Below are 26,902 nucleotides of genomic sequence, written 5' to 3' on the forward strand. Positions count from 1 at the left end.
TTGACAGACAGAGATCACAAGCAGGCAGAGAGAGAGGAGGAAGCAGGCTCCCGGCCGAGCAGAGAGCCCGATGCGGGGCTCGATCCCAGGACCCTGAGATCATGACCTGAGCCAGAGGCTTTAACCCACTGAGCCACCCAGACGCCCCTGACAAAAGATTTTAAAAACAAATGCATTACAAATACAATTACAAATACAAACACAATGCTTTCCAGGTCCCCTCATCTGGCGCAGGGCCTCTGTCAGTTTCTATCATATTCACTTCATCAGCAAATGTATTGAACAAACATGTACTGTGTGTCTGCTATGTGCCAGGCAGTGTCCCCACACTGGGAAAACAGCAGGAAACAAGACCATGTCCCTGATCATGTGGCTTTTATAGTCCACGAGGAGAGAGAAAATAAATAAGTAGACAAATAAATAAATGAACAACACAAGTAAGTTTAATAAGCTTTTTTATGCCAGTAACAACAAAAAAAAAAGACTGGAAAGGCTTGTTGATTTCCTTTATACCATGTGCCAATATTTTATTTATTTGTTTACTTGTTTACCACCAGCATTTCCCATTAGCTATTCGCTCTTAAATACTGCTGGTTTTTTTCAGTGCTTAATATCATACAGATAAAATGCTCTCCATATATTCACTGAATAAATGGGTAAGTGAATGAATGAATGGATCCATGAGCATTCTAAACCAAAAATATAACTAAGAGACTGATGACACACCTTTTCCTTTTCTTTTTTTAAAGATTTTATTTATTTGAGAGTGAGAAAGAGCGAGAGAGAGAGAGAATAAGCAGTGGGGTGGGGGTGGGGGGTGGGGCAAGGACATGGGGCTCCATCCCAGGACCTGAGGATCATGACCTGAGCAGAAGGCAGATGCTTAACTGACTGAGCCATCCAAATGTCCCACACCTTTTTCCTTAACCTTAGCAAAACAAGAAATATCTGTTCATCTTTAGTCTCTAAGCCATTCCTACAAATGGTAAATAGCTCTGCTATCATTTATAACTATGAAAGTTTTTGAAAACTAAACAGCTTCTGCACACTGATGTTACTTTGTCCACACGCTTTATTGCCCAATGAATAAAATCCTAATAGATATATCTCCCATTTCTGAAAAGTGTGTTAATGCTTGCTTAAAGGCTTATGACTCATGGTATAGAAACAGAAATCCAGGAGCCTGCTGTTAAGCCTTCCTTAATTTATTTCCTCAGGAAAGTTTTCCGAACCCGAATTTTGTAAATGCTGATAGTCACTCAACTAGTAAAATGAACTGTGATGTGCTGCTGTCATAAGCTTCATTTCCTAGGGTTGCCATAACAAACTACTACAAATCTGGTAATTTAAAACAAGAGCAATTTATTCTCTCAGAGTTCTGGGGTCCACACATTCCAAATCAAGGTGCTGACAATGTTGGTTCCTTCCTGAGGCTCTGCAAGTTGATATGCTCCGTGCCTCTCTCCTAGCCTCTCCTGAGGCTGCTGGTGATCTGTAGTGTCCCTTGACCTACCCACCCATTCCTCTAATCTCTGCCTCTGTCTTCACATGGTGTTCCCTTCTGTGTCTCTGTGTCTGTTCCCCTCTTCTCTCTTAAGGATTCGTCATTGGGTTTAGGGTTCACCCGAATCCAGGATGGAATCATCTTGAGAACCTTAATGTAATCACATTTCTAAAAACCTTTTTCCCAAATCAGGTCCTATTTACAGGTTCTGGGTGTTAGGACATAGATCATTTCTGAAGGTCACCATTCAACCTCCTGCACTTGGGATTCCCTTCTAGGACTACAAGTCAGGTGACTTGAGTGTCTGGCTTTATTCTTGCATGAGAGCCACCACAGCTGAAAAGTAATCACCCTAGTCAATAATAAATAAATAAATCATAAAGCACTTAATTATGAACATATTACTTTTTAAATGTATTTTTCCCCAAAAAGATGACAAGGCAACATAAAAACTACATGTTTTGTACCCTGATTTGTAAATATCCAAAGAATACTAATATCTTAGTGAGAATGAGGCTATAAATAGGAAAATGACTTAGATGTTTCCAAAATTCAGCATCAGGGAGCAATATTATAATTGGCTAAAACAGATGTCAAAAAAATGTATGCCAATTTAATCTGAGTTTTAAAGGTAGCTCTTCAGGGCACTTGGGTGGCTCAGTGGGTTAAAGTCTCTGTCTTTGGTTCAGGTCATTGATCCCAGGGTCCTGGGATCGAGCCCCACATCAGGCTATCTGCTCAGCAGGGAACCTGCTTCCTCCTCTCTCTCTGCCTGCCTCTCTTTCTACTTTTGATCTCTGTCAAATAAATATATAAAATCTTTTTTAAAAAGATAGTTTTTATTATTCTTAGTAATTTATACACAGAAGAAGCCTAAAGTATACAACCCGAAGCATCAAAAAAGAATGAAACCATGAAAGAAATGGGAGTCTATCTAATGAAATAAGAAGAAAGTTTATCTCACTGTTGAAGTCATGTGGTTGGTGGCAATCAAACTTTTCTGGGTCCTCTCTAAGGCTGTGTGTGCCCTTGGAATGTCAAAGCGACGTGTATGGGAATGCAAAGCCATACACGTTCTTTAGGGCCTGTTCGGAGACTCCCCAAAGGTGCAGAATGAGTATTTCTGGATTCCCAAAGCATACAGGCTTGTGTGTGTACAAGCATTCAGTGCTTCTCACATGCTGGGGTGCATCAGAATCACCTGGAGGGCTCTGGTAAAATGTAGGGGTCTGGGCTCACTCTCTGAGATGATGATTCAGTGGGTCTGGGATGTGGCAAAGAATGTGCCATTCTAACACAATTCTAACAAGCTCTCAGATGGGCCCGACGCTGCTGGTCTGGGGTCTACACTCTGGGTAGCACTGTTCTACAGCAGACGGGAACAACTGAATCCTCCAGGTGTACCTGATTCAGTCCACATACAGTCGTAAAGTCTGAGACATCTGTCATTGAGGTCCATTATCAGTTATCGATGAAATCCATGTGACAGACTGTTCTTTTTCTTCAAAGATTTCCTTTCCGGTGGACACAAACCACACAGTTAGCTACATGGTAAGCCCAGAGTACCACTTGCTCCAAGATGTCTGCTTGCACTCATGCCCGGAATCCCATCCTGAAACATCCACTGCTTTGCATACGGATATTATCATCTCGTGATATTAAAACGCAAATGCTCTTGGGATAATAAGTGTCATAAACCAAGAGCTTACTGAGGGCCAAGCCTGTGCCAAGTCTTTTACCAACATGATCTCATCTCTGTAAGGTAGGTGTTAGCATGCTCGTCCTACAGGGCAGTTCAGTGGCTTGTAGAAAATCATGTGGCTGGTACCTGACCAGCCTGTGATTTGCATCCGGGTCTGTCTGCTGCTAAAGGTCATACTATTTATCACTGCCTGTATTTATCTTGCAGATTAAATAATAAATTGTCCCCAGATATGAACACCTGGTAGGGAAAAATCACAGCATATCCTGCATGGCAACTAGCTAAGAGGGGAGAACCTGTGAGAAGTTCCATGAGTGCACATCCTGGGACCATCACAAATTCCTGGACAGCGCAGGGCAGGGTTGGGTGCTGTCGTGGAGAGGAAGCAAAGAAAGCATCTCCATACCCTGAAGGCACCGTGAAGATTGAAAGTTCAAAAAGTTGGCCCTTTTGAGAAAACAGGAGGTGTGAGGAAGAGAGATGATGGACTGCGGTGTCCCAGGGAAGGGCCGCTGAGCATGGGCGAATGAGCAGTGCTTTCCACACGTTTCTGGCAAGTTACGCACTGCAGAGAAATTATGGGATTCAACTCTATTTTAATTGTTATGGAAACCGAGATGGTGCATCCTTTTGCTGTCTTATTCTTTTACTTTTGGTATATAATCGGTGGTCTGTTCATGGGTTTTTCGACTCAGGCTTGGAGGTTGAGTCTCTTCTGTGTGTGTGAGTATGGTTCTGGAATGCCGTCAAAGGAACTCTTAATTCCTTCACCTTAATTAAGCTTCACGTGCTTGGTAAATTATAACTATCCCTTTTAATTATTTGTTGTGTATATTGTTGGAGATTAAAAGGAATGGGATAATTAATATAAAAATTGTTGTTCTTCCGAAAGGTGTGGATTCTGTCTGGACTGGTGAAATAATGAGCCTGGAATGCTGAAAATGGCTCAGGGTGCGATTGCCAATTCAGTGTGCTACATTGCAACCTTAGAAGATGTTCTGTTTGTTTGTTTTTAAAAAGCCAAAGATCTGAGGTAGCTTATATGTGGGGTTGGGACATACAGGGGATCAATTTATAGGGCGGTGCCCAAAGCATACGAAGAAAAGACACTGGGGGTAGAAACCTACCAACCAGAATTTAATTTCTGTCCTTCTCTCAACAAGCCCTGTGGCCTTGAGTGAGTTATGGAAGCTCTCTGAACCTGTATTTCCTCATCTACAAAAGAGAGACAGTATCTGGAGCCCCTGGGTGGTACAGACGGTTAAGCGTCCAACTCTTGGTTTCAGCTCAGGTCCTTGGATTCAGCTCGGGTCCCCATCTCAGGTCACAGGTTCGAGCCCCTAGTTGGGCTCCAAGCTTAACCAGGAGTCTCCTGGGGCTTCTCTCTCCCTTTATCCCTGCCCCTCCCTGTATGTACATTATAGCTCTCCCTCAAAAATAAGTAAATCTCAGAAGAAGAAGAAGAAGGAGGAGGAGGAGGAGGAGGAGGAGGGAGAGAAGAAGAAGGAGGAGGGAGGGATAATATCTAAGAACAAACTCTGCTAGTCCTTTAGTGGGTGAGGGGAATGATACCGGTCCCTACTCCCCCAACCCAGCTGTCCTCAAACATCTACTTCCCTATGTCTGCAAAGACCAAACAGAATCAGCTTAAATTCAGGAAACACTTGAGGGTCATTCTAGAAGCATTCGCTCTGACTTAAAATAGAATAAATAAACCCTAGTCCAAGTACGTTTTGAGGTTTTTTTGGTTTTCGAAATCAAAGCAGCAGCTTCTTAAAGCCTGGATGACTCAAAGGAACTCTAATGAGTCCATTCTATTCTTTATCATGCTTTTCCCTAGTCAGAGGTAACCCAGGTTTCCTTGAGTATGTTGACACTTGAGCCGATTTTTAGATGCTCTGAATGTATTTCCACCATTGGGTCCTGGTCCCTGAGCAAATAATAGGGTCAGCCACCAGTTTCTGAGAGCCAAGTGTGTGCTAAACGTACATACTTCACAAACATGACCTCACACAATGCTGACCAGTAGCTTTTTAAATTCTCCTTACTCTATAGAATAGGGAACAGGCTAACATGTTAGGCACCTCCTTGATAATCACTTACTTTTTAAGCGGCCAAGCTGGGATTGGAACCCAAGAAGTTCTGGCTACAGACAAAGCCAGAGCCCTTTGATATCTATGACATACAACCTTTCAAACAAGCACCTTTCCACATACCATCTAGAAAAATAATGGCTGAAATTATGAAGCCATCATTTGTGACTCATAGAATATAAGCAGTATTGAGTGACTTCAATATTAGAACTGGAGTTAAAATACTACTCCTGTTTACTTCTCATGATTGACTGTATTACCTTCACAAACATCATTAAAGAAGGAATCTTCTTGGAATTCTCCCTTTGAGCGAAACCTAATACTTTATGCGTGTCTGACTCACCCCTCTGCTTCTAGCAAAGACATTTATAAACCAATGGTCTAGCTTTCAACTGTAATTTGAATTTCAATTCAATTTATTTTCAATAAACTTATGTAAGGAAAGCATTTTACACTATAGCCTATTACTGTGTTCCATGTATGCTAGTATTTTTTACTCTCTCTGAATTTTTTTTTTTTTTAACAAATGCTGGTCTTGATCTATAAACTTGATTTCAGACTGAGACTAGGTCCTATCCTATGCATATACACCACAAATACATATGCTTATATAGTACCTATATGGCTTCTGGCTCTGAATTTAAATAAGCTCGGATGGGCTTAAAATTAAGCTCTTCCCATTAGTCTATGTTTTCAGTGAGATTTAACTTCTTCAGTCTATTTTTAACTCAAACTATTCTATCACTTGAAAAATAGTGACTGGTACTTTCTGACAGTTTGCTAAATGAATGAAGGCATGGATAGATGCATTGGTAAGTAATTTATTTTTGTATACTGCATGAATTACTCATATTCAATTTTAGTTGTTCATTCTTCATCTTCTCACTTGGTATACTAATAGTCTTAGGGGAAGGTGTGGGGACAAGAAGAGGCACACAGGATTCCAAGTTCCTGCCCACAGTGGCCAACCCATTGTAATCATCTCAGATCTGGGGCCCCTTCCCTCCAGAACAAAGTCCCCAACATGTTCCCACATCAGATGGTATTTCCAGACACTATAACTTCCCAGTTAAACCAGCTTTTACAACAGAAAACTGAACTCTTTCTCAGATGATGGCACTGTATCGTAAGAAACTTGAGAATTGCCATTCTATGAGAACACATTCCAGTCTCTCTCAAAGACCCATGCTAGGACTAGCAGCTATCAATGGTAGAAATAAGTTTCAAAAACATACAACTGTACTTTTGAGTCGCAGACTAAAGAAAATTCAAATAAAAGAAATGACTTTTTGGTAACTGGTGGTACAGGACACAGACACATTACAAGAACTGTAAATCCTCACACAGATTATCTTCCGCTAAATCTGAACCACAAACCCAATCCCTCCAGCTGCTCAAGTTCCACTAAGATTAGCCTCCATTTTTAAAAAAATTTTAATTCCGGTGTGGTTAACATACAGTGTTATATTACTTTCAAATGTACAATACAGTAATTGAACAATTCCATGCATTACGCAGTGCTCCCCAAGATAAGTGGACTCTTAATCCCTTCACCAGTTCACCCAGCCCCACCCACCTCTCCTCTGGGAACCATCTGTCCACTTCCCTTAAGAGTCTGTTTTTTGGTTTCTCAGTTTTTTCTTGTTTGTTTTGTTCCTTAAATTCCACCTGTGAGTGAAATCATATAGTATTTGTCTATCTCTGTCTGACTTATTTTGCTTAACATTACGCTCTCTAGAGCCATGTTGCTGCAAATGGGAAGATTTCATTCCTATTTATGGCTAAATAATATTCATACACATGCACACACATACACACCAACAAACACATCTTCTTGGTTCGTACATCTATCAATGGACACCTGGGCTGCTTCCATATTTGGCTATTGTAAATAACGCTGCAATAAAGACAGGGGTGCATGGGTCCTTTTGAATTAGCGTTCTCACATTCTTCGGGTAAATACCCACTAGCGTGATTCCTGGATCATACGGCAATTCTATTCTTAATTTTTTGAGGAACGTGCATACTGTTTTCCACAGTGGCTGCGCTAATTTGCATTCCCACCAGCACTGCAGGAGTGTTCCTTTTTCTCCATATCCTCGCCAACACTTCTTGTTTCTTGCAGATCAGCCTCCCTTTTCAACCTCTCTCGCTGACCGTGGCTGCCCATCAGACACAGGAGGGTGAGTCTGTTATGTGTGTGATGGGCGTGCAGCAGGGTGGGGGGGGCACTGCACGAGTTGTTCTAGTTCATTACATGAACGATTTCTGCAAGAACTGCTACTTAAATTACTCGGGCTGCTACTCCTGTTTACTTCTTTTCCACCAATTACTAGAAGACTTAGATAGCATTTTGAAATTAAAATTCCAATTCTCTTCAACAGAGTTCTTTAAGAAGATAAAGCTGCCCTTCGAAGGAGGGAAGCTGTTGCTTCTGTTTGCTGTTCTCCGCTGTAGTGCGGACTTCAGCATCCGGAGACAGAGCTCAGGGTTCAAGGGCATCAGCACCCCCTAAGCAAAGTTGCGTAACTGCTCTAAGCAGGTTTCCATCTGCAAAATGGAGAGAAAACCAGCACCTACCTCACAGGATCCCTGCCCAATGACGAGACACTCACTTCTTCAGCACCCCCTCATTTCGATACTTGTCTTTTTTGAGAGCAGAGAAACTAGTGGCAGCTCCGCATTACTGGAGCCTGTTCAGAGACTCTTCTACAGATTAGCTTCGCCTTATTTTGGTTTCTCCAACCTCAAAGAGCTTAATTTAATTTTGGAAAAACTTTCTCTTGGCAAGTTTTAGGTTGTGTAAACAAAGAAGGAAAACTTTAGATTTGCCCAATTTTGCACTTGGGGGTATTGCAAAGACGTAAATTTGTTTCTGCTGAAGTGTGCAGCCAGAGAGAGGCTTCTAGTAAATGCTAACAGCTGACAATACCAGCTCTGTAGTTTTTGATATAGAGATGAGCCTCATGAAACTATCAGAGTGCATCTCCAGGTACTTTTTTTTTTGCAATTGTTAAGCCAATCAGATAATGCCAAAAACATGAGATTTTCAGGTTACCTGCAGTCTTATTAAAAGCATCTCTGAAGAAAATAATAATGAGGCCACAAACGAAAGACATGAAAGCAAATAAAAGCACAGATTACATGTTTGACAAGAAAGCATGGTCTTCCATAGCTGAAGATACCGAAAATGGTAGGGGAAAGACAGTACAGTGTCTAGTAAATGTTGGGGGGTGGGGGGATGTAAACCAGAAAATAAAGCATTCTACGGTATTAAGTAGAGGGCCTACTACGATTCTCAGAGGGGTCTCTAAGTATCGGTCCCCTGCTTTAATTCTTTCGGTAACATTTCTTCTGGTTAAGCACTCGTGGCTTTAAAATTGTCAGCAGTAAGGAAACCCTTCCAGGGAAGGGTTTAGTAAACAATAATGTCCTGGAACCAGGTAAACATAGTTCCTAGGAGCAGTGAAGAAAAATGATTCAGGGCCACATTCGTTACACTTTTTAATTTCCAAATCTAGCTACTTTTTTTTGAAAGTTTGCTTTGAAACAATTTCCTATTTGTTTGCTTCCAGGAAACAGTAATAATTTCTAGTTAAGTTAAAAATGGGACATCTCCCCTGCTTTATTATGTATGTATTCTATTTTTATGTTAACAATTAGTCTTAGTTATTAAACTAGTTTAATCAAAAATGGCTGTGGTATAATAAAATAATATTTAAAAATCTAAGAAATTAAGGTACCAAATGCACATCTAGCCTCCTGACATCAGAAAAATACTACCAAAAATTATTCTTTCAGCATGCAAGAGGAGAAAATGCCACCCCAGTTATATTTCTCACGTTATGAGACCCGCGCCTGCTTACCATAACTGTTACTACCTAAACACAAAACCATAAATGGCAGTGTGTTCATGAACTAGTCAACACTAATGAGCATCTATGCTATGTTAGGCTCTGTACCAGATGCTGGGTATATAGAAAGGTTAAAAAATTCTCTCTCCACCCAAGAAGTTCAGCACCTAGTGAGATGGACAGAATGTACACGGATGAACCAAGTGAAACACAGCAAAGTGCTATTGACTAGAGAGAAACCAAAATCCATAGTGGGAGCCGCTGACTCTCCCTGAAAGTTGAGGAAGATCCCATCCAAGTGGGGACTGAGGAGCCAGGTCTTCAGGGGTAAAATGTCTGCCAGGTCAAGGAGGGAGGGAGGGACATTCTAAACAAGGAGGACTGTAGAGAAGAACAAAGAAGAGGTTGCAAGTAACCAGGAAAACTAGTGAGGGGTAAAAATGGGCCTATAGACTTGGCATTTAAAAACTTTAATAAGGGGTACTCGGGGGCTCAGTCAGTTAAGCTTCTGCCTGTGGCTCAGGTCATAGGTCTTGGGATTGAGTCCCAGGTCGAGCTCTTTGCTCAGTGGGGAGCCTGCTTCTCCCTCTCCCTCTGCCTGCTGCTCCCCCTCTTTGGGTGCTCTCTCTCTCTCTCTCTCAAATAAATAAATAAATAAAATCTTTTAAAAATTTTTAATAAAAGCCAGGCTGAACTGGATGGAGAGACATTAGTGGTATGGATATGGGCTAGTGGACATCTTTTTTAAGAAACGTAGAAGGGAAGAAAGAGGAAGACCCAGCTAATAATTCAAAGGGAGGCTCCAAGAATCAAGGCCTGGACATGGGCAGTTTGTGAACTCTGGCTCTGTTCTGGACCCTTTACTGGTGGGAAGGTGGGGGTTCCCCTAGGTCATACTAAGCACACAGCTGAGCAGGAAGTGCTTCTCCCCAGAGCTGTCATCCCCAACAGAATGAGCGTCTAGGACTCACAGTGAGACACGCTCTGCAATAAATGAAAACCCACAGTGGCTCCGTGATCACTGAAAATCAATATGTTCTGTCTGAACTAAGAATAAACTTTGAAGAGTACTTGCATTTTATAATGTTTTAAAACATATAACCTTAATTAGCCTCCTACACGTTTATCACATAACTGTTTTTCTAATCAAAGTTGAAGATGAAAAGGAATGTTCTGCCACTGTGGCTACAACACATTGCTCAGAGCAGAAGGTACCACACATGCGTCTAGAGCGGGGGAGGGAAGGCCCCCTGCTTGGTGGTGCTGGCCCCCCTCCCCACCTCCTCCCTGCTGTGGAGGAAGCAGGGATCAAGGCTGCCCTTCCAACTCACCTCTGACTCACAGCCCTGACCACAGCAGCCCTGTGATTACATTCTTAATGTTAGGGGCTCTCAAGAGGTTTTGTTTTATTCTGAGTCAAATTTACTTTTCTTATCTATTCAGACGTGTGAAAATCATCCAGGATCAAAATTCGAAATTCCACTTAACAGAGTTATCTTTAAAGAAGGAAAGACCTACATCTTCCTGACTACAGGAAGAGAGCAGATCTGTTTGATTCTGGAGAGAGCCCTCCACAGAAGAAAACTAAATGGTCAGTGGGACACCCCAGCCAGAAGAAAGGTGAGTTGTAGGGCACTCTCGTGTCCTAGGCCTCGACCTCACGCAGACGACCTGGCACCTGACCTCACCCGACCCTCGAAGAGTCAGCAGCTGCCTCTCACCCACCACCCGAATCTCCACCTTGCCACGTTTCTGCACAGCGCTGGGTGGCCCAGCCCAGGTTTGGCACTAAGACCTGCAAGAAAGCACCCTTGTAGGGCACATCTGAAGCCAGCCTCCTCTAGAAAACTCAAAAAAAGAGAGAAAGAGAAACAGCCTTACTTAATTTTAATCACAATTCCTATTTGAAAGACTCCCAGGCCTGGACAGAACAGCTAAGCAGAGTAACTCACAGCAAAATTCTGTGCTGGAGAATCTTCAAAAGGCTTGTCTTTAACCCCCAAAGAAAACTATTGAGAACCAAACTTCAAAAAATGTTTCCTTCTCGCTGGAATTCAAGTTTCCAAGAAAAGCTTAACCTTAACATAAAACTGGTAATTTAAAAATTGGCTCTAAAGAAAGATTCATATGAGGGCACAGATGAAAATCCGATAATCACATGCTAATAATTGGAGATGAACTATAATTGCCTGCTAATTACCATGGAAAACTACAGCATTAATAGTAACAACAGAACTGACACATCCCGATACAGGGAAAGATTACTGCGAGTCGAAACTGAAGACAGAGACTGAATGAAGAGCAAATAGTTGGTTTCACAATTAGCTACAAATTTATATCAATAACAGCTCATGGATGTGACTATAAAGTAAGGAGGCTTATCCGGATAGGCCTGTGGGATCAGCGTCATCACATTACAATCCACACCACCCACTGGCAAGATGCAAAAACCACGGTTCTTGTTCTGGAACATCTGCACTGTGAGGTAGTAAAGTGAGCGGTAGTAAAGTAAGCCTTAATTCTGTTCGGAAGATAGAAACTGTAGTGACCGTGCTTCAATGTATCTATCATAGCTTCTGGCTCTCCTTCTATAAAGTTAATTTTAGTTGTTGAACTTCCTAACTTTCCTTCCCTCCTTGAAAGGAAACAAATGGGAAAACAAAAGGAAAAAGAAAAAAAGGAAAAATGGGCCTTCCCCCAGAGAGCAGTTTTGCAATTATCCACTGTTGGAGGAAGCTTGATATGTAGTCCAGTTTATTTTATCATTTGTGGTTCATTTGGAATATTTTGTTAAATGGCTCACACTGCACAAAATCGGATAACCTCAATGTGCAGACGAGTCGTGGGTCAGTCCCACCTACTCTGTGGACAGACGGTGCCTCCAAGTCCTCCTGCCCCTGGCTGAACACTGCCCCTGGCCAGCGTGCCCTTCCTGGTCACGTCCCTCCTCTGGACACCCCTGCCTAGGAGTAGGACCCCCATTTAGTCAGCAGGGCTGACACTTCTCTTCTGTAGTCCTTTACTTCTTTGTCTCCAAAGCCAGTCATCATGAAGGATCTAGCAGATCCAGAATTTGTCTCTTATTCCTGGGATAACTTTGCATCCCCCCACACTCTCCTCCCCCGCACTGTCCCCGCCTTTACAATGCGCTCCTCTGGGTGCACTCCGTCACTCCCCTGGCTCCTACTGGTCTTCCCACTGCCTGACTCTCCCTCCCTTCTCCCTGTCCCCCTCGCTGGCCTGGAATCACCCCTCTGCCATACAGATATCGTCCCTCCACAGTGCGGCCAAAACCCTCCCTGGCTATCCAAAGCTCTGAGTTCAAGTCCTACACCTCATTAGAAAGAAATGTCATTTCATCACAATATCCTATCTGCTTGTTATTTCCGCACAGTCCCCTCCAACTGTACTTATCAGCAATCTGAGAAGACGGATGTACAGATGGACTATACCCACTTGGATGAATGACGACATGTAGGTACAATTTTTATTATCGCGCTCTTGGGTATTTTGGCTTTCTAAAATCCACTCGGTCCAACAACAGAAAAACATGGAATAACTACAACTAGGTATGCATGCTACAGCTCAATATAAAAAAGTACAGACACACACACATTTGACTATCTCCCCAACAAAACTGTACAACTAGGCTTTATGAAGCCCAAATAGTATTAAAGCAGCCAAGGGAGAAAAAGCCTGAGCTTAATCACCTTCAATATCTGGGATGAGGCTGTGCTGTTGCTCCTCTGGGAAGACCCTAAGATAGCATTTCCCAAACGTTCCCCCTGTGGGGCAGGTTTGCCACTGGGATACAGGCAGCATGAGTCAATGGCCCTCTAACGCCTATAGGCTTGTAGGGCCTGGAAGGCCCCACATGCCCTGCTAGGCTTGATTAGCCTCATAGGAGACCCGGAGTCTCAGCCTGCACCACGTGGAAAACAGCTTTACCCAGGACTCCTTTCAGAGCCTGAGACCAGCAAATCCTATCTATGCTTCACATCTCTGTCACCCTAAGATACACCACCCCCCTTTTTTAAAGATTTGTTTATTTATTTTAGAGAGGAAGAAAGACAGCACAAGCGGGAGGGGCAGAGGAAGAAGGAGTGAGAATGCCGAGTAGACTCCACACTCAGCATGGAGCCCACCATGGGGTTCGATCTCACGACCCAGAAATCACAACCTCAGCAGAAACCAAGAGTTCGACACTTAATCGACTGAGCCACCCAGGCACCCCTCCGATTCCCCTTTAAAAAGCAAGCCTTTCCACAACTGCTAAACCCTTCTTCCTTATCCCCTCCACTCAGGACTTGTTCCTTCACCTCACAGTCCATATTAGCTCAATCAAGGAAAGCTCTCACTAGTACATCTGACGGTTTCCACCCTCTCCCATCCGTGCTAACAATTTCATCAGACTTGATAAAATTTATCTGCAGTCTCATTTTGTTCTTCTGCCCTGGTTCCTGTACGAGCATGTGCTGTCTCCTTGGCTTGCAGCACCCTCCCCCACCTTGTTGACCTCACGTGCTCTTGTCGTCCTTAGGGTTTCAGAAACATCACCTCAGGGAAGCGCCCCTCCAAGACACCACTCACTGTCTGACATCTTAGCCGCTCATCAGCTTGTCTCCAGATTCGAGCAGTTTGAGGACAGGGGTCCTGTCCTAATTACCTCTGAATCACTAGTTCTGGCCTGTTTGCTGAATGAATATGGAGTAACTATGCCTTTCTGCAAGGTACCATGGGACCAGCACTAACTCAATGTCCTTAAAAAGGCACGTCCACAATCAGAGACAAGCAACAACAGAAACAACCTAAGTGGCTAAGTGGGTCCTTCCATACAGGAGGTCTGAGGTCTAATTGGCACAGGAATGCTCCTTGGGCTGCAGAATGTAAATTCATTTATGACCTGGAATAATTGTTGTTATTCAACGAGCTCACAAGAAAGAACTTGTGAGGCTTGGAGAACTCCGCTCGTGCTTTGAAAAGCAGCAGGAGCCACTAGGGCCAAGGTCTATTTGTTTTACTTTTATCAAGTAAGAACTAATTGCTAATGTTTCCTTCCCCCCTCCCCCAGACGAAACAGTTTATGGCCTAATGTACAAGAACCACATATCTGAACCGGCTTTCAGAAATGTCAGAAGTAGCAGCAGCCAAGAGTCCCACCCCCCAGACTGCAAAACGTTCTCAACATCTGGAGAGGAAGGCACAGCGGGGAGACGCAGGACGTCCACGCACGGTCAGGTCCCGCACGTCTACAGTCACTCTACGAGTCATCAGGGCCTAGTGGGGCCAGGAACTACCTAGGGGTTGCCATAGAAAGACGATGTACAGTGGCGCGAGGACAGAGAATAATAAAAAACGAGGGGTACAAACTCAGGCACCCTTGGGGTTCCATCCCAACGACACCACCAACCAGGTACACGACCTTGGGTAAAATTATTTATTGTTCACCACCTCAGTTTTTGAACAATAAAATGAGTTTTGAGGACAGACAACATTTATATATGATCTCTAGAAAGAGCCTGGTACACAGAAGACAAGGAACACATGGGTATCATTAAGAGAGTTCACTCCTTCCAGAGGCCTGCCTTCCGTCAGTGTAGTAAGAGTTTTATCCACACATTGGTTCATTTATTCACTCATTCATTTAGGAAATATTGACAGCTCACTATGTCTCAGGCCCTATGCTAAACCAGACAAGGGTCTGCCCTCATGGGCTTTACCTTCTGATTGGAGGGTGGGCACACTGAGAAACAGAAACATCCATACATAAGTACCATGTAGGGTAGTGATGCACGGTCTGCTGTGAAATAAAGGTAAAGGGGCTGGAGAGTGATGAGGGTGTGCCATTGAGGTAAGGTGACAGGGAAGGTCTCTTTGATAAGGTGACAACAAGCACAGACCTGCAAAACGTAAGGAACCAACCAGGTGATGTGTGAGTATGTGTCCCAGAAGAGCTAGGCCTGGTGTGATGCAGAAGCAGCCTCGCTGGCAACGTCAGTCAGGATACAGGGAACCTGGGAGCCAAGGCTCCATGTGCTCTAAGAGCAGCCTCCTTCCCTGCACCCCAGGCCCTCGGGCTCCCACTCTCCTTTGCATAGGCCCACAGAAAGGACGCCATCAGGGACACTAAGGGGCCTCTCCCCATCTGGCAACCAGCAGGACTGGCTGGTCAGAGCTACTCAGAGGGTCAGAAGTATGTGGGAGATGAGGAGCAGCCTGAAAGAGCAACCAACGTTCTAATCCGAGTGAGATAAATGTATGTCAGCAAAGATGTAGAAGGTTCGCCGGCCGTCATTACGGGGTTCAAGAGACCAGAGAGCAATCCTTAAGCATGAGTGCTGAGGGGATGTGGAACAAGGAAAGATACAGAGAGAGGTGAAAGCTCCACTGGGCTTTGCTTGGAGCAGAGGTAGACAGACAGAGAGCTGGAGGAGGGCTGGTTATACCGGGAATCCTGAAAAATGAGAAGAAAGAATACACACACCTCTACACACAAAAGTGTGTTGTGTGTAACTTTAGAAGCTGGAGTTTCCCTTAAGTCCCACCCACAGACTCTGAAGACCACACGTTATGAATCTCTCCTCTAGTGAAAAGAGCCCTATCTCAGTCTTTAACTCCAGCTTCAAGGTCACTCACTACCTAGAGGGTCCAGTTGAACTTCAGGACCACAGTGACTGGTGGAGATTTGGAAACTGCAACCACAAGTCCTGACTGTAACCTCCAGCTTCGTGGAAGTTAAGAAAGGTAATACATTTTAAAACACTGGACTCTTCCTTTTTTTCTTTAGGCTACTAGAAAGTTCTCAACCCACACCGACAGCTACCGGCACATGCACCCTTCAACCTCCCTCCACTGTCAGCAGGCATTGCTAACCCCTGGTGGAAGCAAGGCAGAGCCTTTACCAATGTTCTCAGCACCACACTCCAGAGCTACCCACTGACAGTGTGAATCACACACAGATGTACACACCATCCCAGGCGTCTGCTCCCTCTTTATGCTGGAGATGGTATTAACCACCACTGGCAGAAGAGCACATGGCTTGCTTTTTTGGTAAGTCTAATAGAGGAATGAATTATATAAGCTTTTGTATATTTCTTCATCCTCTGTCAGGTTGAGGTTGTAGTCAGAAAATCAATTTGCCCTCTGAAGCTAAAGGACTGATTTAATACTCCTCGGGTTCAGGTTCAGAGCAGGTGGCCCAAGGAGCCACAAAGCTTCTTAGTAAAAGTCCTAAGTCTCAAAGATAAATCATGTGTGTACATGTGTGTGCAAATTCATGTGTAAAGGGTTACAGAGGAAAGTCCGAAGGCAGGCAAGAGGCAAAATAGAAGAGAGATAAGATCCGAAGCCCTGGGTGAGCTGAGAAATCATTCTGGTCTAAGAAAAGTAAACCTTATTACAATATCAAAGCTGAACCAACAGGTAAGCCAGTAAAATGCTTTTATTATTTACCTTATTTGGACCTAGTCCATATGTCTATTTAATTGCTCCTCTCATTTTCTTGGGTAATAATTATAAGGCTAACTTTTCAAATAAAGTAAAATTGTTCCTCTGAGTTCTATGTAGATGGCTACAAACAGGTCAAGGCAAGTATCCCCACTCCCTTGTCCTAGTCCATCGATCTTGTAGTTTCTGTATATGAGCTGGGTGAAGAAGACTGTCTTATCCTAGCTCTTGCACGAATTATCTGAGGATAAATCACCTGGAAAAGTGGGTCAGTGGGCCTCACGGGGCCTCAGTTTGCTGGTTTATTAGATAAACACATTTGACTAGCTAATAGGAAGGGAGGGCACGTGCTCATGGGCAGGCACTGAGGCAAGGAGGGGTGTGGCCATCTTGCAGGATAAACCAACAATTAGTTTTAATGTATTTTATTGTGAGTCTCTAACCCTCGCGTAATCACTAACCTCTCTGCCATTGGTCAAGGGACACTGGCAAGGATGAGATGGAAGGGCTGAGAAAATCCATCACTGCAGTGTGTAAGAAGTCCAAGAAATGGCTCAGTAATGCCTTTTAATGGCTCAGTAGTACTTTCTCATACCCGAGACAGGAGGGAAACCTTTACTTTGCCTACCCTCCCTGGGACTGCAGCCTTTTGCTTTGCAAAACGAGGTAAGAAAGCCCACAGATGCAAAATTACTTATTTCTTATAAAAACAGCATATAAAGAGTTAAAATTACTTAGAAACACATATATTACTGTCAGCATTTTTAAGCAATCTCTAGAAACTTTTACGATTCCATCCCTGACTTCCCTTGTCTTACTCTGTATCTCAGAGGGTGAGTCCTGCAAACCACATTTGCTAGGATCATGTACCCAGTGGCTTCAGGGAATATTCGGCCCTTGGGAAGCACTGGAGGGAGAGCGGGAGACAGGGAGAACACAGGGCATTCCTTCTCCTCCTCCCTCTTGGCATTCTTTGAGAGGTGTGTCTGGCAGTGACTCCTATGTTGTTCTTTCTCCTCTTGCAAAGCTGCTCTGTCTGTGGTCCCAGCTCCTTCTGAGGCAGCCCCACTATGGTTCGAGCTCTTGCTGGGGGCGCTCCCCCAACACCCTCAACCTCCTCTTTGACCCTCCAGGCCTGCAGCTAATAGCAGCGCAGTCTTGCTGATGCTCATCTCTAGACAGCATCACGGTGCCTTCAGCCCTCCCAATCTTTGCAACAAATTCCCACCATGGGACCACTTGGCATGGACTCTGTCTTCATGGCCGAACCTGGAGTCCCACCCAGGGGACTCCTGGGCTCTAGAGAACAAACGTCGTGTTTAAGAATACACCGAGAAAATGTACTTGCTGATCCGTTCCTCCTCTACTGCTGGAAAAGATCTCTCAAAGGTTTCATTTGCCAGACCACCTAGCACTATCAGCAGCAGGCATGTGTTGGCGCTAAAGGGACACTATACGGATTATTAAGAGAACCAGAACCCACTTTACAGTCATGTGACCTTCACAAGTACCTTAGAGCCAAATGATCCTGAGGTTACTCATGTCACAGGGAGACAGGAGTGCATCTGGTCTAGGGCATGGAAACATGTTTTAGAAACAGACACAGTCCTTGCAAATCCAAATGTTTCACTATTACTGTACAAGTCACAGCCGGCTGCCAAAGAACAAACAGTGCTTTGCACTCAGCTCGGTCTGATTTTGCTATCTCCACCTGATTTGTACTAAATGTACTAACAAAGGAAAAGTGTCCAGACTAGTGCCTGACATATCTTCCCAAGAGCTCCGTGGGTCCCAGCTATGAGCTGTGTGCTGGGCTCTCCTTGGCAGCATGACAACATGTCAGTTTACCGAAGACCACACAGGGAGGTCAAGGTCAACTTACCAATGTCAAGGACCCTCTGCTTCGCCGTATGCTGCCGGGAGTGCCAGTACTTCCAGTATTTCAGCTGTTCGTCTCGGTTTTTGTCTTCACTGAAGACCACCATTACCACGCTCTGCAGAAGGGAGAACCGTGCATCTTACTTTCTGTTGGGTGCCTCTGTGGCTTCACAGCCTTTACTTCCAGCAGTTCTATCAGAGCTGTTTCTACAACGTTGCTTATCTTGCTTGACAAAAGCCCAGACAGGCTCAGCTGCACGGTTTTTGTTTAAAAACAGGTCTACTTAAAAAATGCATGGGGAATGAGAGCAGTCCACAGAAAAAAGAATCCTGCATCATCTTTTTTAAGTAGGCTCCACACCCAGCATGGACCCTAACACGGGGCTTGAACCTGAGATCAAGAGCCAGAGATTTAACTGACTGAGCCACCCAGGCACCCCTACATCATTTTTATCATGAGTCATAACAGCCAAATTAACCAATTAACAGCACATTTACTGTTTTGTGAGGTGAGTGGGAATACCAAAAACATCTTTTTTTTTTTTTTTTACTGAAAACAAACACATTTTTGAAATTTTGTATTCTTAAACGAAGGATTTGGCACCATGTGTAAAGAAGCAAGCATCTGTTTCTAGCCTAATTAAGTGCCTCAGGCTGAAATGCTGGAGTAATGAGAGAAGTACTACAAACTGAGTTCATACTGAGGGACACAGATCTCAGCTACAGATACTGCACAGACCAAAAGAGACAAGGTCAACTCTTTTATTTATTTCCACACAGTCTGGATATACTCGCTTGAAAAACTAATTCTATCTTGTAGAAATAAGAATCCAAAGCCCATTCTGGTTCTAAATCATAAAAACCCTCATTAAACTTACATACACATTAACTGACTGTCACTTATGAGATAAGAGAAGTTACGAACACAAATAAACTCCCCAAAATCCTTTTAACTGCAATATCAGGAATACTGGCTCTCTCCTTCTTATTCCAAAACCAAAATATTTCTTAGATATTTTCCTACTATTCCAGAGTATTTCATTGATTCCCATTCCTTACTAACTTCTCCTTCGTGGCATTTTGCACACTTAGAGTCATTTACTTAATTTTTTTTTTTTTAGGTTTTATTTATTTATTTGAGAGAGAGAGAGAGATCACAAGTAGGCAGAGAGCCAGGCAAAGAGAGCCCCATGCTGGGCTTAATCCCAGAACCCAGAGATCATGACCTGAGCCAAAGGCAGAGGCTCAGCCCCTGAGTCTCCCAGGCGCCCTCTCCATTTACTTAATTATTTACAATTACTCAGTCAACAGCCCCACTGCCTGACAAATAATAGATGTCATATACATGCTTGCAGTTGGACTGTTCATTCAAAATCTGGCTTCTTCCCAAAGTACGTGTGAGCATTTGTTACACAAGAAAGCAGATATCTGTTAGGAAAACTAGTTTAGAAATATGTATCCATATTATTCAAACTCACAAGCAGCAGTACCTCAAAGGTACATGGAGAAGTGACAAGAGGGGGAACTGCCTCTGGGCTGGTGGAACTATGAGCTCCAAGCTTTCCATTCTTCCCTCTCCTGCTTCCCCAAACTTTGCCACTTACAGTTGCCCTCTTACCCGTGGTTTCAGTTACCCACATTTGGTCAACCATAATCTAGAAGCAGCTGAGTGCCTTCTGATCTATCATCCAAAGGTCAGTAGTAGCCTAACATTAGGGTCACAACACCCGTGTCGTCATGTTAGTCAATACATAGGTATTTTATCATCTCAAATCATTACCAGAAGAAGGGTGAGTACAGTACAATACAGTACACTAAGATACTTAGGGACCGAGAATCCCATAGTCACATAACTTTTATGACAGTATATTGTAACTGGTCTATTTTTATTACTGTTGTTGCTAATCTCTTACCGTGCTATTGTATATGTTCAACTTTATTATAGAGATGTATGGAGAGGAAACAGCATATATACAGCTTGGTACCATCCACAGTTTCAGGCATCCTCGGGAGGGGGGGGCGGTCCTAGAATGTACCTCCTGCACATAAGGGCAGAGGATGAACTACTGTATATGTAAAAGTTCACTGCATGTGCCTCCTAGTGTTTATTTCCTTCTGTTCCAAATAAAAATAACAGGTTTTTTTTTTCTCTAGCAAATGACTATATCAGCCTAAGTAATGGCATATTCTTGGTCTGCAAATTTCTGTCTTCAGTGATAAAAAGAAAGGTAGTTTGAAAATGCTGTATTACTAAGCATACATGTTTCGACTCAGAATAAAATGCTGTGCTCCAAAATTAATGCGGGTTAAGTTCCAAGTGCATCCCTCTTTCCTCCAGATTGCTTGCTCTCCCAGAGCTGAGGAGTAAGAACAATCCCAAAAGCCAGAGGCATTTTAGCCTGGGATTCATCTCTGGATATATATGCTATACTTCACACCCCTACACCCTCACATGTAGATGCCTGGTAAGAAAATTCTGGATAAACTTAGTTTTTTTAAAAAAAAAAAAAAACAGTCTTGTAAATTACAAGGAAGTGTATATCTCATATACACCTTCTTAACATTACCATCATCAGCACCCTGAAAAGAGAGTGAATGGTTTACATTCTAAGGCCACGACAGTACAGGGACTCTTCAAGAATTCTGATTCAGGTGCCTGGGTGGCTCAATGGGTTAAAGCCTCTGCCTTCGGCTCGGGTTGTGATCTCAGGGTTCTGGGATGGAGCCCCACATTGGGCTCTCTGCCCAGTGGGAAGCCTGCTTCCTTCTTCCTCCTCTTTCTGCCTCTCTGCATACTTGTGATCTCTCTGTTAAATAAATAAATTAAATCTTTTTAAAAAAAAAAAGAATTCTGCTTCACTGAAATCATGTAGATAATTTATTAGGGAAGTTTTCGTCCCATCTATTTTATTTTGGCTACGATGAGCCCTCTCGTCTCTTAAGGACTTCAATCTAACACGCTTGGTGAGTTAACATGGTGCCTCTGGCTTTTAGCCCTCCATGTCTCTCAACACAGTGTACCTTAGTGAGTAAGAGAATAAATCCAAGAATCTGACTGGCTGGGATATATCCTGGTTCTCACATTTTAACTATGTAACCTTGACCAGTTACTAGCCTCTAAACGGCCAAGTTTCCTCATCTATAGAATTATAAAAACAGTGCCTATTTCATAGGGCTGTGTTAGTTTCAAATGAATTGCTAGATATATGGCATTGACATAGTGCCCAGCACATAGAAGATACGCCCAATAAACATTAGCTGTTATTTTGTGGCTTTTGTTGTTTTTAATATGGCATCTCTCTGCGTTGTTATTGTTGTTATTACTATTATGATTGTTATTGTTATTATATCCTTCCATCATTAAGATGATGATGAGAAGGAGGTCGAGGAGGAGGGGGAGGAGGAAGGCACCCCTCCACTACAGCCTTGACCACAGGGTAGGAACACACACATTGCCCGGGCAGGCACACAACACACCAGGCACCTTTCCACCTGCAACAGGCTCAGCCTTGCGTGGGACATGAGCTCCACATCTTCTTCTCACTCTCAACAGCCCCGTCTCCTACAGCTCTGACCTGGGACTAGGATAGCCTGGAGGGAGGAAGAATTGCTGGGCTGAGGAATGAGTAGCAATCCTTGCTTGTCTTTCTCACCGAAACACAGCCAGAAACCCCAGCTGTCTCAGAGATCACCACTGAAGCTGTTTTACCTAAAGCCAGTAACAGACAAGCTGGCCAGCAGGTGCCCAAATGCTCTTCTTTCTCTTCTACTTCATTTGTTCCCTTCGCAGGGAAGTCTGGGATGGGGGTAAACTCGCTATGCTCTAGGCACAGCACCGCATTCGTCTCAATGTGCTGAAGGGCTTAGGAGGCAGTAGCTATGGACAAAATATGGTAGGGTTGGCACCACGTACAAAGCATGTAGAATAAATCATTTTACAATAGGGCAAGAAGGCCCTTCAACCTCTTTTCAGAGCTCTGCTATGATTTTCCTTTTCAGTAGAGAAGGATTACCAGTTTCCTCCCTTCTTGGCAGCAGCCAAGAATGCCAAAAGCTGGTCGGCTTCCAGCATAGTTCCATTTCCCACAAACAGAACTAGTACTCATGAAGGTGAAAATTCCACCGAACCAGTCCTGGTAGGGATCCTATCATGCCTCACTTGACTCCTGAGTAAGCAAGCACTGGGCTGCAGAAGGCTTTTTAAACCAAGCTGCAAAGGACCCAGGGACACAGGATACATCACACCTTCCATACAGAAGACAGCAGCAGCTCTTTCCCTGACCACAGATAAGCTCTGACTTACCAGCTCCTTGCTTGAGAAATTAAGATCAATTGACTGAAAGCAAGAACAACAACTAAGTAGCACAAAGGCAATGAAGGAAGTTGGGAAAATTCCTTGGATACGGTCAGAAAGCATGTCCCAACCATGTCCCCTCCCTGACATTTACTGGTTACTGATTAAAATGATAAACTTAAGCCAGTAAGTTCTCCTGCTCCAACTCTCTGATATTTGTTCTAGAATTATTTATTTTGGAGTTTTTTCCACACCCTTCCACAAGACTGCGAGGTAGCAGTTCCCTTTATGGGATCCCTCTGCTCTTTATTTGAGACATGAGGCCCATACCCGGACTTTGCTGATCGGGTGCCGGAAGCATTTGTTGTCTCCAGTCTCGCTGAGCGTTATGGCGTAGAACTGTCCCTTGTTGAGGTAGGTCATGGGGCCCTCCCCTTGCTTCTGACGCAGCGACTTGGTGGCTTCCAGGGTGTACTGAAATGTGCCACTGTGAACAGAAAGCAAACAGTGGTCAGATTCACTCGCTCTGACATTTCTGCCTTCCTAATCAATTTCACATTTACAGCATTTTGTAGGAATATGAACCACTATTTACTCTACTTCAGAGACAAAACACAGCATATGGCAAAAGAGATGCGACCAGAACCAAAGGTCACTGGTAATACAATGTATACAACATCTCTAATAGTGGCTCATAAACCAGATGGTTTAGAAGGGGAGAAAGTCCATGAGATGCCTGTCCAATTATGCAAGGCTGTGCCAGGAGAACCTGTTAGGTCTTAGATGGCAATCAGTAATGCCTGCGGCTTAAGAATTGATAGGATTTGCCACTTTCATGCTAGCAGCAAGCCAAATGTGTGAAAGCTTTCGTGCAATTCATACCTATACTTAACCCTCTTTTTGTATCACCAAGATGTTGCAAACAGCGATATCCCACTTCAAATGATTTCAAAATGTCTAAAACTCAGACATTCATCACTGAGAATCTAGTTCCGTAACAGAGACTGTTGGTTTTGCTGTTTTCTGTTTTTAAGACGGCAAAAGGACTCATGAAAGGGTCGCTACTGCTCCAAATCAGGAGTCTGCAGACAAGGTTTGTTCTACTGGCCAAATCCAGCTCCCTGTCTATTATTGTAAACACCTCCCTGTGTTCTATTATCGGAACACAGCTATGCTCGTTCATTGAGGGCTTGTCTACAGTTACTTTCACACTACAACAGCAGGGTTCAGTAGTTGTGATCTATAATGTGCCAAATCTAAAATATTCACTATGTAACCCATTGCAGAAAAAGTTGGCAAATCCCTGCTCTACACAATTTCCTTAATATTTTGAAAATGTTATTTCATTTACAAAATAAAAACACTGATTTTCCCCAGCCATGAGGAATATATCAATTATTTAAAATAAAAGGTATGAACCACAATCCTTCTAAAAACGAAAGAAACAAAAAGTTTAATATGTTCTTTCAGAAATATTTATTTCTCCTATAGTGCAGGACGGCTCCTACTGATAATCCAATAACCAATGCTTCATGAACCTTTTTAATCATCAGAAGCTCTTCACTGGGCCTATTTTCTTAGCTCTTTGTTTTCATAGTCTTTGAAAGGCTAGGTATAAAACTGCCTCAAAGTTCACCTCTTAAAATGGTCTGCTTACAAGACTATGGAAGACTCTTACCATGTTTAATTCTTTATAACTTTCATGAGGAGAAAGAAATTGTAAAGCACAATAATATTCCTCTTTTCATGATAAAAACCTTACTTGTAAGCTGAGAAACTAAGCAAATTCCAGAATATGTATCTTAGGACTGGGTGGGAAATAAATCATTCAAGACAGAACCAACGTCACTGTCATTTTGCCTGAAAAAGGCAATTTCAGAACAGCCACTGAATCATAAAATTTGAGACCTGGACAGGATATTAGGAATCACCTACATCAGCAGCCTGCAACTTATCTAGGGCACAGGCTGCATTTAAAAAAATGAATAAACAAGGTGCCTCCTTAGCGCAGTAGGTAGCGCGTCAGTCTCATAAAAAAATGAATAAACAAACAAACAAATCATGAAAAGCTGTGAACCCTCTGTCCAGATAAAAGCACATATGAACAGAAATGGTTTTGAACATAATTTGGGGGGGTTCATGCTCCCCAAGCCTATCCATAACACAGGAAATACAACCACCTTCCTCATGTCACAGGTGAAGAGAGGCTGAGAAACTTGCTCACTCCAGTGGACAATGACAGCAGCAGGAAGAGAAGGCAGGTCAAGTGACTGGGAGGTCAAAGCTCTTTTCACCAGCCTGACAGCTGATTACAGGGTGATTGGGGTTTATAGCATGCAAATTATATATGCATTTCCACATTTGAGAAGGTGATTTGGAACTCTATGTTCCCCAACTCACCACACACTGAAACTCTGACTCGGGTGATCTGGGGAGGATGACTGGGCAGCCTGAGGTCGGAGCAAGACCCTGAAGGATTAGGAGGACTTCAGGTGGAAACAGAGAGAACAGAAGAGGGCCACACACATAAAAGCAAAGAAGCAATAAATACAGTGGGACCCACGGTTGAAAGCAAAAAGGACCCACGGTTGAAAGCAAAAAGGAACTAGCACGTAAAGGGCCTGACTACCATCTTGAGGAATTTGTGTTTAATCCTGTCTGAAATGGTGACATCACTGATAAGCTTTGTAAAACGGGAGAGGATCAATTCATTTCTTGCCATTCTCTCCTGTCTATAAGCGCGCTCATGACCAAGGTCTTTGATCATCTAGTCCCTCTGCCTAAAATGTTCTTAATCTTCTTTTCCTGGAAAACTCCTGCTCCCATACCTTCAACATCTGGTTCAAATGCCCCTCCCTGCAAGCTTTGTTCCCCCACCCCCACCCCAAACCCCACCACACACACAGAGACCTCTAAGTCCTCTCAGCTTTCTGTTTATGTACCTCTGTAGCAGCACTGAGCAAACTGTATTACAACTGTCCATCACTACATCTGTCCTCTCCAAAAGTCTATGGGCCTCTTGTAAGGAGAGGTTCTATCTTATTCCCATACCTCTCTCATTGCTTGTACATGGAAGGCAACAGAGTATGATAGTGGGCAGCTAAGTATGTACAGTGGAACAGAAGGGAAAAGAAGGTGTTGGCGGGAAGATCAAGTAACATCACAACAGTTCAGAACATGAACAAGAGAAAGTTGCAAGGGACAGGATAGGTAAAACAGAATGTTCTGGCCAAGTGTGACAAAAGCACAGCAGAAAGTCAGGCAGATCTTGACATCTCTCAAGTGGGTAGCTGGCATTACGACACCATTAGCCACAACAGGAAATAAAAGCAGAACAGATGTGTAAAAAGTGGGGAAGGAAGAAAAGAAAAGAAAAAGAAAGGCAAAGAGTTCCCATTTTTTCACATGCTGTGTTGGAGGTCCATATATCTGAGATTCAGAGAGCGATACAAGGATTCCAAGTAGAGCGATCTAACCAACAGAAGGATAGAAAAAGGGCGTGGGCCTCAGACTACAGGTCAAGACTGGAAACAGTAATTTAGAAGTCACTGTATAGAGAAAAGATTTTTCTTTCAAAGGTTCAAAAGTGTAACTTGGGGGTACATTTCAAGTGTTATCAATTCATGAGTTTCTAGGGACACCTCTGGGTAGCCTACCTTGATGTCTGGTCATACATATACTCCTCGGCCCCAACTGAAGCACTCCGGAATTTCTGCAAAATTGAAAAGTTATCAAATTAAAACAAATAGGTAAGTCATCAATGCAAAAACAGGAAGGAAAGTGACAAATGTGCCCAAACTGTTTTATCCTCACTTCAGAAAGGAAGATAATATATTTTTTAGTATTGTGTTTTCTACAACAAAAATAGTTACCATCTGTGCATAGAACTTGCATATACACGTGCACACTGAGAATTACACTCAACAGAAGAGGCATTTGTGCTTTGCATATTATTCACATGTCCTGCAGGTGTTCCAAAAGTGTCTGCAGGTACTGGAACCTGTTTCTTCAAACACATAAAACATCTCTTCCATTTTCTATTATCTCCAACGCTCGTTCCCAAAAATCACAAATTCTGAGTTAATGGAACACTGATTACAGAGAGTCGACATAGCATACACAACACAGGGT

The 26,902-nt window shown here is 43.3% G+C and overlaps 1 protein-coding gene across 6 annotated transcripts in view; it reads right to left on the bottom strand.

Annotated features, from left to right (window-relative positions):
• GRHL2 (grainyhead like transcription factor 2) overlaps positions 1–26,902 on the bottom strand; it is a 158,621-nt gene that overhangs the window by 63,787 nt on the left and 67,932 nt on the right. For all 6 annotated transcript variants that reach the window (XM_044245191.1, XM_044245190.1, XM_044245192.1 and 3 more), the window contains 3 exons: positions 26,428–26,483; positions 23,102–23,258; positions 18,482–18,593 (listed from right to left, as the gene is read on the bottom strand). In XM_044245191.1, the coding sequence (XP_044101126.1) occupies positions 18,482–18,593; positions 23,102–23,258; positions 26,428–26,483 (325 nt within the window). The remainder of the gene's footprint in view (positions 1–18,481; positions 18,594–23,101; positions 23,259–26,427; positions 26,484–26,902) is intronic.

Source organism: Neovison vison, chromosome 4, assembly GCF_020171115.1.
Source record: "Neovison vison isolate M4711 chromosome 4, ASM_NN_V1, whole genome shotgun sequence".
NCBI classification, from domain to species: domain Eukaryota; kingdom Metazoa; phylum Chordata; class Mammalia; order Carnivora; family Mustelidae; genus Neogale; species Neogale vison.